A 15,261-nucleotide genomic window follows, 5' to 3' on the forward strand; every position below is an offset into this window, starting at 1 on the left:
CCCCACCCCCCGCAATGCCAGGGAAATCTGCACCTGCTGAATTAACACATGTTTTATAGAGTTTACATGAACAAGCGCCCTGCCCCAGAAGGTGGCAGTAGCCCTAAGCAAAGACGTTGCAGGATCACATTTGAGCAACTTATTAATAGCAACATTTTTGTTCTTTGGAAACTTACGCTGACAAGTTGGGGAAGGGACAAAAGGATATGAGGATTTAGAATAATGATCAGATATGCATTCAAAGTACCTTTAAGCTTAGTATTGTAAATAGCACTTAAGGTACAGACAGCATGCTTTATAATCCTGTGAAGTATTGCCATTATCTTATTTATAGGAGGGCCTTCTGCACAGTGGCATAGCATGGGGGGTGCAGGGGGGGCGGCCGCACCGGGCGCAACATCTGGGGTTAGGGTTAGGGGGCGCAAATCCATGGGTTAGGGGGCGCAAATTACTTGCCTTGCCCCGGGTGCTGACAACCCACGCTACGCCACTGCTTCTGCACATGGTTATGTACAAGTGCTGTAGCACCATTTAGCAAACTGTTCATGGGGTCCCAACTCACCTCACTCAGTGAGCAGGCAATTATCTCTGTAGCTCTGCAGATATTTGGTTAAGAATTACCAAGGGCATTTGCTTCCTTCTGAAAGGTGTTCCAGATCATTACAGGGAGATTAGTCTGCCCCACCCAAGGGCTAGAAAATAAACTCAGAAATATGAACGTGTAAGCAGCATTCAGGAGTGTGGAGAAGGGTCACGGCTCAGGAAATCCCAGGTGCAAACTTCAGCATCTCCAGTGAACAAAAATCAGATGGCAGTTGATGGGGAAGTCCTTTGCAGGACACCCTGGAAAGCTGGTGCCGGTCAAAGCGGATGCTCAGGGGCTAGATCAGAGCTTTCCAAACTTTTCATGTTGGTGACACACACTTTTTAGACATTCATCATTTCGTGACAAAGTAATTCAGTTTTACTAGCAAACCAGAGCTTAAACTAACTCCTTCCCAGCCCCAGGCGGAGAGCGGGGAGCGTTCGCACAACACACCCACACACTGCAGCCGACACACAAACGTGTCGCAACACAGTTTGGGAAGCTCTGGGCTCGATGGACCTACGGCCTGACAGTGTAAGACTATTTCCTATTATTGCTCCAGGCATCATATTATATGGTGGTATTTCACTTAAAGCTAGGTTTTGCTTGCTTGTTTGTGGTGTTGCTGCTGTTGTTGTTGTAAAAAAAAACTTCAAATGCCAGTCACTTTAAATGCAAGAAGAGTGGGCCAGGTGGGAAATTAGTTCTGATATCATTGCTATGGTATCCACAATCAGCTAACGCTTTTTAAACAAAAAATAAATCAAGTTACTGTTTGCACAGTCAAAGCAAGCTGCTAAAGTAACTCTGCAGCTATTTTGTGACAGGTGTTTTGTAATGTCCGTTTCAAGGTAATTGCTGGTTCATAGAAATGGACTGAAGTCAATCCTGTCTATGGAGTCTAAAGTCAATAAGCAGGGGGAACCTGTGGCTCTCCTGATGTTGGACAACAGCTATGCTGGCTGTCAGTGGCGTAGCGTGGGGGGTGCAGGGGGGCCGGCTGCACCGGGCGCAACATCTGGGGGGGCGCTTGCACTCGCAGCTCTCTGCCCTACCTGGCTCACTCACTCTCTCTCACTGCAGTGCTGGCTGTGCGAATCCGATCCGAGCCGCCGGGTCGCCACCCACTGTGGAGGGGAGGGTGCCAGGCGTGCGGTGCGGTGCGGAGAGAAAGCGAGGGACTATCTGGGGGAGGGACAGTACAGCGGGGGGGGGGAGGGCGCGCAAATTACTTGCCTTGCCCCAGGTGCTGACAACCCACGCTACGCCACTGCTGGCTGTGGCTGATGGGAATTGGAGTCCAACAACATCTAGAGAACTATAGGTTCTGTCTCCTTCTGCGCTGCTCAGCTTCCCTTAAACTTAGTATATACAGAGCCTTTTCCTGAAGTCCTTTGTATCTATAACTTAAGGTTACCACATGTCCCCGTTTCCTGGGGACAGTCCCCAGATTTACAAATCTGTCCCCTGACAAAATTCATCTGATTAGTAAGAAGTTGAAAAGTGTCCCCGGAATCATTGAAAAAAATCTGGTGACCTTACTATAACTTCCAATACATTCCTGATCATTACCCCCATTCTAATTGGCCCTTTACACCCAACTGCACAACACAGTACAGGTAGTCAGCGGTCTTGCTGATTCATGTAGTTAGCAGCATGCAAATGTTACTGCGCCAGGGACGCGGGTGGTGCTGTGGGTTAAACCACAGAGCCTAGGATTTCCGATCAGAAGGTCGGCAGTTCGAATCCCTGTGACGGGGTGAGCTCCCGTTGCTCGGTCCCTGCTCCTGCCATCCTAGCAGTTCGAAAGCACGTCAAAGTGCAAGTAGATAAATAGGTACCACTCTGGCGGGAAGGTAAACGGCGTTTCTGTGCGCTGCTCTGGTTCGCCAGAAGCGGCTTAGTCATGCTGGCCACATGACCCAGAAGCTGTACACCGGCTCCCTCGGCCAATAAAGCGAGATGAGCGCCGCAACCCCAGAGTCGGCCACAACTGGACCTAATGGTCAGGGGTCCTTTTACCTTTACCTTTAAGTTCACTGCATTCTGGATACACCTCCAGAGAACTCACAAGTTGGGGAACATACAGAAATATTTAGCTGTCCCTTTTCCTGAAAACGTGGCTGTGGAATTCATGGGATACTTTATAGACCACAGAACAACCTTTGTCAACCGGTTGCCCTCCAGACGCTTTGAATTACAACTCCCATCAGCCACAGCCAGAACAGTTGATGGGAGTTAGAAATGTCTGAGGATACCAGGTTAAGGGAAGCTGCTGTAGAAAGATAGCATTTTGAGGAGAGGTGAAAGGTGATAGGATTCTGTTTTCCCGCAAACCTACCAGTTCATCAAATGAATATCTCGCCAAGGTAGACCCTTAGACTGATGCCTTGCAATGCGAAAGATCTGTTAAATCTGTTTATAGAGTCCTGGTTGAAACCATGGCCACATTCTGGGGTTCTTAGAACAGACATAGATGCCTGAGTTTATTATGACAGTGCTAGAAAGTGTTTGCAGAGCCAGAGAATTCTAGAACTGGGTCACAGAAAAAGACAACTTAAAATGTTGCATTTGGAAGTGTTTGGAGCAACACCAGATCTTTGTATACGTGGGCAATGTTTTTGGCCAACTGCAAGCCTACATAAATTTATTTATTCATCACCAGCAAATTAGATTAATAAAGTGAATGTCTCTGGGTTTCATGGTTGTAGGGAAGTCTGTGTGCTTGCCTATTCTGCCTACCATAGTATGATATATCAGCTCTTGCATGAGAGTCTGAGCAGGCACAGCTGCAGTCCTTAGGCGATGATAGTTCTGAAACTGTCAACAGAGTTTGCCTTCTTAGGATCCACAGAGTTTTGAAAAACAGAACCACATACCTAAAGAGAAAATGGTTACATTTCCACTATTTCTGACTGAAGGATTTGCCTTCTCAGGATTTGACGTATAATAACTAGCTTGCTGAATCAGACCACTTAGGTCACCAAAAAGCTCACAAATTGGACAAGGTGGGATAGCCATGCTGTGCTCAATCAGAACATCTGGTACTCAGGGATAGATGGGAGGCTTCATTCTGAAAATAGGGAGTGCCAGACCGAGTATGGTTTGAAGAAATATGAGGGGCTACCACCTTTCTAAAGCTTGGTGCCGCAATACATGCCACCTTGGGTACAATGGTGACGAATGTCCAAAAATCAACAAAAACTAAAACTTTAAGTATTGTAACTAAAAGCGGTTGACAGGCTTATCCTTCATGAATAGCATGCAGCAGTTATGTAGACACAAGCGTTGAAGAAATAGTTGGGTAACCTGCAGTCCTATGCATGTCTACTCAGAAGTAAGCCCCAGGTAAATGTGTATAAGGTTGCAGTCTTAGTCACTTCCGCTCTTGACAGAATATCTCATTCTAACATTTCCACTAAGTCAGTATTTGTTTGACTCCACTGCTAAATTAGATAATGCAAAGAGGACCAAGGTGTTAAGATTTGGCAGTAAACTACCTTAATTCTTCCTGATTGGCTTATCTTAATGCCTGTCTGTAGCTAACAGGAGAAGCATGCTGAAAAAAAGGCTTTTTGCACCAGTGCGATTTATAGACAGCATTTGGCACTTTGCAGGGCAGGCACTGAAAAGTAAAGTCACTGCAACTTACTTATCTCTAAGGTTTCATAGTTTCTATTATGGGATGTATGGCGCAACCGATCATTTGATTAGCAGGTTTCATAACCATTATCTATCCGGATGCCGTTTTTGAATCACTCCAAATACAGTAAGAGTTTTGCTTTTCATTATCTGGAACAAGATCAGGGCAACACATACCCAGCAAGCAGGCACTAATCTTACCAGTCTTACCAATTCGTGGGTAGGATTGAAAGAATCACAAAATGAGCTGTCTGATCCCTAGAAATGCCTGGCCTCTGTTGTCTGACCTCCAGGCTGCATGTCTAGCTATTGTGAAACCAAGGGGGATTTCAAAGTGGTTTAGAGTATGGCATGGTTTGATGGGGAGAGATATGTCAGCCATTCAAACACAAAGACATTCTGCAGTGTCCCTTGTGCGCACCCAAGCAAATACTTTGGGCCTGGCCCATGTCTCCAGATCTGATTCCACAGTTACAAGGAGCACTTTAGTGTTATAAGAGCAACAGTATTTTTATTCACTTCTGTAATCAGATGACGTAGAAAGAACTTTGGATGTTTTCACCCCAGCTTCTAAACGAAGCATAAAATGAACCCCAATGTGGCACTAAAGTTCCCCTAATTCCCACCTAAAGTGGGAAGTGAGAGCTGGACCATAAAGAAGGCTGATCGCCGAAGAATTGATGCTTTTGAATTATGGTGCTGGAGGAGACTCTTGAGAGTCCCATGGACTCCAAGAAGATAAAACCTATCCATTCTTAAGGAAGTCAGCCCTGAGTGCTCACTGGAAGGACAGATCCTGAAGCTGAGGCTCCAATACTTTGGCCACCTCATGAGAAGAGAAGACTCCCTGGAAAAGACCCTGATGTTGGGAAAGATGGAGGGCACAAGGAGAAGGGGACGACAGAGGACGAGATGGTTGGACAGTGTTCTTGAAGCTACCAGCATGAGTTTAACCAAACTGCGGGAGGCGGTGGAAGACAGAAGTGCCCGGCCTGCTCTGGTCCATGGGGTCACGAAGAGTCGGACACGACTAAATGACTAAACAACAACAACAATGTGGCACTGCAGTTGTCACTACTGACAACTCTTCTAATTAGAACTCTTCTAGCTCCTTGTTCTCTGCAGAGTGTGGGCAGCTCTGTGTGACGATTTAACTTGCCGGAGACAGTTCTCTGTGGCCATATGAAGCAGAGAGAGGGAGAAAAAGAGAGAGTTTAAACCAGGGATGGGAAACTTGTGGCCCTCCAGAGACTGGTGGACTTCTCCATCCCTGATTATTGGCTGTACTGGAAGGAGCTGATGGGAATTGTTCCAGCAACATCTGGAGAGCCTTGCCTCTGGCTTAAAACCTAATTGAAGAAACAGGCACAGAGCAAGCATCACACACACACACACACACACACACACACACACACAGAAAGAGAGAGAGTTATGGGCTTGAACATGAGGGCAGAGCTAGCTATTACTAAAAACATGGATCTGCTGTAGAGAATGGAAGCTCTGTGTTCAGTTATTGCCTTCTACTCCAGGAGGCATAATACAACATGTAAACACACCATGCATTTAAACCACATTTAAAGTTCATTTCTGTCCCAACCCCACCCCCCAAAAAGAAGACTCCTGGGAAGAGTAGTTTGTTAAGGATTCTGGAAATTGTATCTTTGTTAGGGGTCTACTACAGTTCCCAGAATTCTTTGAGGGAAGTAAAGTGCTTTAAATGCATGGCATGTAGTCAGCCATAGTGTCTTGACATCAATACACAATGCATCTCTGCCTGACTTCTCTGGTTGCTGCCAACAGTGACAAGCGAGTACAGTGGTACCTCAGGTTAAGTACTTAATTCATTCCAGAGGTCCGTACTTAACCTGAAACTGTTCTTAACCTGAAGCATCACTTTAGCTAATGGGGCCTCCTGCTGCTGCTGCACCGCCAGAGCACGATTTCTGTTCTTATCCTGAAGCAAAGTTCTTAACCTGAAGCACTATTTTTGGGTTAGCGGAGTGTGTAACCTGAAGCATATGTAACCTGAGGTACCACTGTACATCATATAATGACTGACTGCAGGGCGGAGGGTAAACTTTGTGATATACTGTGGAGCATGGGAGGGACCTCTTGACACAAGGCTTTCATTTTGGGTGGCAGTCTTGAGTTCCATATGTGGTCTGGTTCTGTCCTTAAAATATGCATTCGAAGCCACCCTAATACTGTTTGTCCTCCTGAATCCATTCATTTTCTGGGCCAAACACCACACATATTGCTCCCTTGTTATGAGGATGTTTCTATCTCCACCCCTTCCAATGTGTGCCTGCATTTACCCAAACTGGTTCTGGGAAGCTGCAATTGAGAGCGGAGGTTTGTACAGGCAAGCAGGTGCTTAGCTTCCTGTGTGCCCTTTTTTCTTATAAAAATCCACCCCCTGCAAAATTTATTTTCCCCTCGAGGGTGGGGGAAATCTCTCTCTTCTTCTGTGGGGCGAAAAGCTGGACATGTGCCATATTTGACAGGGAAAATGGGAGTTAAGCATCTCCCCCTACCGTTGTGAACGTATTGCAGCTTAATACAAAAGTGGGCACGCTCTGGGTGCACATTTACTTCCACGTAAAAGCAAACACCGAGATACAGCCTGTCGCTCAGTCTCCCTCACAAGCACCTGTGCAATATGGCAGTTACTGCAAGATCATTGCACTTCACTGTTTAATGTGTTTTATGGCCAACTTTCAACTGAATTTCTCATGCCACCGACTGAAGAGCTTTGCTTTTGCAAAGAGACCTGCAGCTGGTGCTGCCAACGATAGACAGGCAGCTACTTTCTAGGCAACCTCAGCTGCCCAGCACCAGGTGCAGAGGTTGTCAGCTGCTTATATTTGGATTCCCTCCGGGGAAGGTAAAGCAGATGCAATCTACAAAGAAAACTAGACACAGAACTCAAAAACTATTTTTTGCTTTTGGGAAACGGCATCATTTTACATCTGAATGGGGGCAACATTCGCCCCGCAGTCCAGTGAAACATCAACACTTCTTCGGAGAAATGCAGTTCAATGATTCCTGTACGCTGATAAAAATAGCGAAAGCAAAAAAACTGAAAGTTAGAGCAGCTCATAAGGTTGTTTAAGAATTTCCTGGATACCATCTATTTATATGAGCAGGCCTTCCAGACAAACCTATTTCTTCCCCTGCAATTTGCAGCTGATTGGGTTTCATTGTTTGGGCAGCAATCCTGTGTATGCTTACCTGCAAGAAAACCCAACTGAACTCAGTGGGACTTATTCCCAAGTAGACATGCATAGGAGTACAGTGTTAGTAAATTAAGAACTTTGACCCTTTGAACTAAAGCAATCGAAAGATACCATTCCGAAATACTGACATGCAGTCCAATCTTCGAAATGTTTACTTTTACTTAATCTAGAGGGGCTTCCTCCCAGGTACATGAGCAAATCTAAGCACTTTTGCTAAGAAGTAAAATTTACTGAATTCAGTTGAACTTCTGAATGCATATAATTAAAATCAGGGTACAGTGGTACCTCGGGTTACAGACGCTTCAGGTTACAGACTCCGCTAACCCAGAAATAGTACCTCGGGTTAAGAACTTTGCTTCAGGATGAGAACAGAAATCGCGTAGCAGCGGCGTGGCAGTAGCAGGAGACCCCATTAGCTAAAGTGGTGCTTCAGGTTAAGAACGGACCTTCAGAATGAATTAAGTTCTTAACCCGAGGTACCACTGTATTGGGTAAAGAGATTTGACTTGATTTAATATTTGTATTCTGCTTTCCTCACAACAAACGTTCAGCTCAGAGTGACTCAATGAAAGTAGCATTAAAAATTATAAAACATTACAATAGCTACAATATAAAAAGGAGCATATTGATAAAGCCAATATTCATCAAAACAAAGCAGCACTCAGCAAAAATTGCTGTTACATAGATAGTTAAAAATATTTAAAAAATATTTTTAAAAATAATTGTGTAAATACTAAAAGTTGAACATCATGTATCATCAAGTGATTTGTACATCAGTGCTCTCATGAAATGTACAGTCAAGAGTAAACTAACAGGACCAGATTTTAAAAAGTACAGGTGTATTTCATAACTTTTTGTACTAGTTGCTTTGAGGACACCTACAACCTGTATATATTTTCACTTGAAAGTACATTGCAGTGTGTCCAGCTGAGTGTGCATAGGATTTCAGCCTTAATCTGAAAACTCACTCCAGATTACATAATTTTGGCCCAATCTGTTTTCTCCTGAATAGCTTGCGTCATCATCATAAATGAGGAAAGATAATTCCCCCCCCTAGACACTTTATTTCAAACATCACATCATGTTCTCACTGTCAGGTTATTGTTGTAGTTGTTTTTATTGTTTTAAAATATTTTTATTAACTATTTTCTTGGTTTACAAAAGTACATGCATTGTCTCTTTTTTCAGGTTGCCAAGTCTTTTCTACAGATCAGTCACATTTGATATGAGACATTAGTGTTGTGTACAGTATAAGGTTGGGGAAGAAGACAGCGGGGACAGAAGGGGTGAGATGGTAAAACCTATTATTTAGTGTACATGTGGGGTTGTGTCAGCGTCAACTGGGTAGGTTCTTTTTCTATTTGCTTATTACATTTCCTTGGTAGTGAGAAGGATTAGGAGGGCCCAGGGTGTGGGCATACCTGCAGTGAGGTATGTTTGCATTTGTGAGAGAGGGAGGGATTGTTGGGTCAAGCCATATTGATTTGTATGCTGTTGGTGGGTTCATCTTCTTGTTTTGTTGGGCTGTGTATGTGACAAAGGGAAGCCGAACAGGGTTAAAGGTATGCTTCTGGCTGAGAGCAGGTGGATTATAAGCTCTTTATAAAGTGAGTGATCATTATTATCTTGGAAAATGTTCAGTAGGGTCAGTTCTGGGGTGAATTCTAATACCTGTTTAGGTTGTGTGGGTTTCTTTTGCATCTCTCTTGCAGGACTACTGTCCAGGAGGGTTGGATTTTGGAGCATTCCCACAACATGTGGAGGTATGTGCCTGTGGAGGTGCAGCCTCTCCAACACCTTGGTGAGGTTCCTAGGTGTATCAGCGCCAGTTTCCGTGGTGTTAGTTACCATCTGTAGATGAGTTTCAGAGTTGAGTTCCCTTCTTTTGGCTGAGATGGATTCTAGTCCATTGGATGGGATTAATTTCATAGCCTATGCCTTGTTCCTGTTGCTCTTTGATTGCATCAAGGGGGTTTGTGGGATTTTGGAGCAGCATTTTGTATATTGTGGATACCATCCCTTTGCCATGTCCCTCTGCTGTTGAGAGGTTGTTTTCGAAGCTGCTCAAGGCTGCTAATTTTACTGCTGGATTGTTTAAGAAGGTGTGTAGTTGGTGGTGTGTTAGCCAAGTGTCAGGAAAGACAATATTTGAAAGTTGAAAAGAAGAAAGTAATGCACCGAGTATAGAAAATATGCCATCTTTTTCATGGGATAGAGTTCCCTAAATACTTATTTCTCCTTAGATATTGTACTGAATTATCAGCAGTGTTTTCCCCTGCCTAAAGTTCAGCAGGGCTTTTGCACCACCAGCAACCATTTCTTTGATCTCCATCCTCACTTTTTCCTCGATGGAGCTCACAATTTTTTCTTCCTGTGGCCCACATCTTTTTGTGTGTCCCTCTAAGTGTTTCTTTTTATTTTTCTCTTCTTCTACCCTAATTTTTTTTATCTGCTTCCTGTGGTTGCTGCAGCAGTTTTATTAGTAATTTCTGCATTTTTGTTTATCGCATGGCATTTTACCCCATTATCATCTAGATTTTGCCATTTCTTCCTGCAACCAGTCCTAGGTTTCTCTCTTCCTTGTACTTACTCTGCAGAGCATCTGTGGCACAAAATTCATTCTCCTGATTACTTAGCTTAAGACAGAGAAACCGAAAGCAGCATGTAAACAAAAGCAATATTTTCCTTCTCTTATTCATAATTGTCATATATCTCCTAAGTGTATTTTCCTGTTAGTAAACATTTTTGTATGTTTTGTACTATTGTTGTATTCCCCCCCCCCTTGATTTTATTGTTATGTAGTAAAGGGTAATAATGTTGAGCTGTTTTAATAAAATATAGTAATCGATACTGTATTTTGAGAAACCCGTGAACAAGTAACTATTTAGCATCTATTAAATCATGAAAAAAATTTATTATATAGTTACATATACACAAAGTTAAAATTTCAGTCAATAGTGTCATTTGGAACACATTTCAATAGGGCATGAATCTGTGGGTCATTTGGTAAGCAGAGGTCTTAAAACTAAAATTAGTGTTTTTGCCATTTTTCTCATAAACATTTTCCAATTTTACTTGGTTTAAACAGAATTTCATTTCCTTTTAAAATGCTGAGTCCAGTCATATGGTAACATTTACACTTCCCATACAAAATTCAATGTACACTTTTATGCAGGGCCAAGGATATATAAATATATACAAAATAGACATTATTTGTAGTTAACATACTCTGATCAGGTCCATTAGCAACACATCAAAAGCAGATGCACAGAACGGTTAATAAAAGGTTTTCTTTAATCCTTTAGAACAAAGTGTGACCATTAATTATTATATAAAATAGCACAAGTAAAGGCTTTAGATTGGAAACTTTGGTGGTTTCCAATAATAGAGGTTATGTTAATTAAAAATAAGACACTCGGCCAGATAAATGTCGTATCTGATACATCCATTGTGATCACAAACAGTTTATGTAAAAAGAACACATTTGTTCACAGAGCATTAAATATTGCACAAGTACACTTCTCCTTTGAAGACTAAGGACTTCCCATGTTTACAAAATGTAGTATGGTCCTTGAGTGGGAAGAAGTTGTGATTATGCATTTTCTAGCATGAGAAGCATACGGGAAATATTAATACTGTTAGAGTTCTCATCCATCCAACATCTTCCCAGTCCTACTCTATGGCAACAACAAGTTGGAGATAAAAGATTTGGCAAATACAGAGGCCAATAGTAAGGTGCAACACATCACGCGTCAGATAAGATGTAAGAGCCAGTCAAGTCCAAGAACTTTAAGATAGTTCTCTTGACCGTGGAATAAGGTCCTAGAGAATGAAGGCCAATACCATTCACAGTGGTTACACAGTAGTAGAGTAAGACTCCACTCTTTTTTGGTTATTTTCCTTCTGAACGATGGTGTCTGATGTTTCAGTGTTTTCAATATCACTGTCACTACTGTTTGCCGCGGCTGGAGTCAAGTCCATCGGACCAGTCCTCCTGTGCAAGTGAAAATGGACCCCAGACTCCTGAACGTGGTTTGATATAAAGTCTTCGTCGGACGAATGCAAGGACTCATCATCGGCTATCAAATGGTTCACAATATGAATCCCATCAAAGGTGTGTGGGCCTGGGAAGGGTTTCTTGCCTTTTAGGCATCTGATCTGTAAAAAGAAAGGACAGACACATACAAACATTAGCCGACAGGCCTATCATTTCAGCTCAAGAAAGGAGAATATGCCCATTTTCAACTAAACATTTATATCTTAAAGTACACCCGCAAGTTATAAGGACAGGCGTAGCATTTGAGTGTACTCAAAATCACTGCTCACCCTCACCAGAAACAAAAACAAATGTGTGTATGCACATATAATGATCCCAAGTTGTCCCTCCTTTCATGAGCTGCGTTCACAGGTTCCTGCTGACTGAAGATAGGAGGTATTTTTGCCAATTCCTCCTCCTCCTCCCCCTCCCCATGACCCCCAGCAATACTTCCCCCCACTGTTCAGGAAAGTACCCCAATCCTCTAGTTCTTGGTGGCAGAGGGGATTGCTTCCTAGACAGCATTACACGGCATGAGGCCGGGGGTGGGAAATCTGGGATTCGACATGGTGCAAAGGCCAAAGATCAGAAAAGGATGTGTTATAGTAAAGAAGTACTTTCCCCTTAGAGAAAATAAAAAAACAGAACACAAGCACAGCAAGCTTTCACTAGTGAAGTCACACTTATACTCCACTGTCACCCTCAATACACCTTTAGTTCACTATAGCATTTGATAAACAGCAGAGTACATAAACATAGCCAAATTTACTTAAAATTCATGTTAAATGCACCATCTTCTGTTCACATTGACCGGACAATTAAATTCTACTCCTGGTGCCCATTCTTAGAATTTACAGTGTAATGGTTAGAAACATAGAGCAAATACTCCTGCTATTTAAAAAAAATGGGGGTGGGGGGTGGGAGACATTGACTGCATTCCAGAGATTTCTAAAGCCATTTCTCCAGCTTGTTGAACAAGCGCTTTATTAGTGCAGTGATCTATAAATTTCAATAACCGCAAATGGAACAATCTAGATGTCAAGCCAAAGGGTGACATGCTCAGTTCCTACATGCAGAACACCTTAAGTAAGATGCTACACTGTAAACAGAGGGGCTGCTGAAATGAAATCAATATGTTTAGACAGGGGCGGGGAACCTTTTTTCTGTTGAGGGGTGTGTTTTGTGGGGGTACTTTGTTGGGGTGCAGGCTGGAGGTGGGCAAGGCAAAAGGCAGGTGTTTGGCAACATATTTCCCTTTCCCCCTTCCCTTCCCACGTTGAAATTAGGCTGTGGTTCACGTGCAGCCCCCAGGCCACAAGTTCCTCCAGTCCTGAGTGAAGCCCTTATACAAACTGAAATTGCCATGGATGCTTTGCATGAAGTTTATGCACAGTGGGCGACTCAAGCTGAAGCCATGTATTGAGCTATGAGTTTTATTTCACGAATATTTCGCGACACTTTGTGGGACAGTCCACTACAGCTGGCAATGGTGTCTGACAGAACTAGGAGCCCTCTCTAAACCTGATCTTGTGTAAATATGCACAAGCAGAGCTGTAGAATTCCTCCTTCTGGTTCTGTATTATGACAAAAAGAGGGAGAGAGACAGAAAGACACCATTTGGGACATTTCTCAACTTTAAGCATGAATAAACCAGCCACCTTAGGACCAATTTCAACATCTTATTTTGAAGCTTTCTTAAGTTTCAAAATAGACACATTCACACGCCTTCTGAATACCTTGCAATATTTAAAAACAGCAGTGTTATATACCCGAAAGGAACAAACAAACAGCAAAATCCCTGTAGATAGCTCAGTCAACAGAGCATGAGACTCTTACAGTTGTGCGTTCGAGCCCTACCTTGGGCAAGAGATTTCTGCACTGCAGGGGGTTAGACTAGATGACCCTTGTGATTCCTTCCAATTCAACAGTTCTATGATTCTCCTTATGCCAATATTGTAGTACTAGAGATTTGACTGAAATGTGCAATGATGCAACATGTCCATGACGGGCTCTTGAGTAAATGAGATGGTTAGTGTTCAGTATGTGTCAGGATTAAGGATGGTTCCATAGGCTTTAGACTAAAAAAAAATTTTTAACCGAGGTTCAACAGACGGACAAGGAAGCTATTCTCTCCAACTCAACAAAGTTGGCTATGAGTTTACCCCAAGTGGGAAGACACCACATTCCAAAATGGGGAAGAGTACTGTGACCTTCCAGATAGAGGACAATTGATCAATAGTTCTTGTCCCTAGTTCCAGTCCTTGACCCGCCTTCCACTTGTTTGAACATCACACAGAAAGCTGGTGCCATTTCCCAGCTTATAACTAAGGAAGAATATTCCAGGTCTTAGCTCCAACTGCAGGAGAAGGGTCTATTTTCAAAACCAGAACTGGAACAAGTCGTTCTGTTTGTATCTCTTTTGACGGAACAGAACTAGGGATGCTGATCACGGAAGAACGTTCTTGTTCATACTAAAAAGCGGTAGAAAATATCTTGTGTTACTGACATAAATCTGAATTATTCCTTCTAAATAGATATGTGGACTCAATCCCCTTTTAATTTGGTTTAATGGAAGAAGCATGGTATCAGAACATAGGGCTGATCCACAGCGCATAGTATTAAGGAATGGAAATTCTCAAGAGATCCTGCCAAATTTAAATATAAGACACCATAGCATGCTGGCTACTGTCCCAACTATTCAATGGCTTTTATGGAGTTGTCAAAAATTACAATGTCCATCATTAATGGTCTCCAGTGAAAGTGGCAGAATTGACTAGTGGCTCAAAATACCTGATTTAGAGGCCCACTGGATACAGAGTACACATGTTCCATGGGGCCTTTTTTAAAAGACTCGCCCTGTACTTATACTTTATGTACTTGTTATTTACCAAGCTGTGGATTATTATATTTGAGAACACAAAGCAGCCATGCTTAGAAAGGTAGTCAAATCCATTCCACTTGAACTTTCTCATAACATGCTCTTACCTGTTGCTGACTGTCAACCCAAGCATAGGCAAAAGGAAAAAGACAGCAGAGAAAAATTTAGAGGTTTAAAACATTCCTAAATAATCCAGATTAAAAACGCGCAAACTAAGGAAGCATGTTAAAATACAAATATTTGCTTGAATTAACTCAATTTCAAGGGCAGATTGATTTTTCTGGGGGAAAATAGAATATTAATTTCTAAAGTCATTTCCTTGTTAAAACTCTGTGTGTGTGTGTGTGTGTGTGTGTGTGTGTGTGTGTGTAGAACTGTAAACATTTAGTGCAAAAATTCAATTGTTAAGTCAAAGTTCGTGAAGAAGCCAGCTGTATTGCCTTGATATCAAACATGCACTTTTTGAAAGTAAGATCTTTAGAATTACGGTACTTCCATTACCACAAATATAAAAGGTTAAAATCTTATCAGTTATTACTTCCTTCAAAGAATCTTGCAGAACTGCAGCTTTGTGGTGGTTCTGAGAATTATTAGAGATCTCTGCTTTTTTGAACAGTTAGCATTTAACTCTTTCTCCTGTGTTTCCCTGATCTAAACTACTCTCCCTCAAGCTGCTCTTAGCTCCACACTGGTGTTTTCCACCATATGCAGGGATGGTAGGAAGTGGAAACCAGCAACTTACGGGGAGGGCGGGGGCACAAGTTCCCCTGATGTATATAACATATCAACACAGTTCACATGTCACACTAAACCAAGGTTTCCTGAGATGCAGACAACCACAAGCCTCAGTTTCCCTGTCCCCTTTTGTGTCATGTGGACAGTT

General features: G+C 42.6%; 2 protein-coding genes across 8 annotated transcripts in view; both read right to left on the bottom strand.

Moving 5' to 3' along the window:
- The window catches only part of GFI1 (growth factor independent 1 transcriptional repressor), a 41,677-nt gene extending 38,640 nt beyond the window's left edge, over positions 1 to 3,037 (bottom strand). Inside the window, exon 1 of one of the 3 annotated variants that reach the window (XM_083445017.1) lies at positions 2,928 to 3,037. The gene's annotated coding sequence lies outside the window, so the exon portion shown is untranslated. Of the gene's footprint in view, positions 1 to 562; positions 634 to 2,927 lie in introns of those variants that run through there. The other 2 variants (XM_083445018.1, XM_083445019.1) reach the window with 2 other exon arrangements.
- Positions 3,038 to 10,358: 7,321 nt separating this feature from the next.
- The window catches only part of EVI5 (ecotropic viral integration site 5), a 64,992-nt gene continuing 60,089 nt past the window's right edge, over positions 10,359 to 15,261 (bottom strand). For all 5 annotated transcript variants that reach the window (XM_083444875.1, XM_083444874.1, XM_083444871.1 and 2 more), the window contains one exon: positions 10,359 to 11,622. In XM_083444875.1, coding sequence (XP_083301001.1) covers positions 11,320 to 11,622 — 303 coding nt within the window. In that variant the 3' untranslated portion in view covers positions 10,359 to 11,319. The remainder of the gene's footprint in view (positions 11,623 to 15,261) is intronic.

This window comes from Podarcis tiliguerta (assembly GCF_965153285.1).
Source record: "Podarcis tiliguerta genome assembly, chromosome: 6".
Taxonomy (NCBI): Eukaryota; Metazoa; Chordata; class Lepidosauria; order Squamata; family Lacertidae; genus Podarcis; species Podarcis tiliguerta.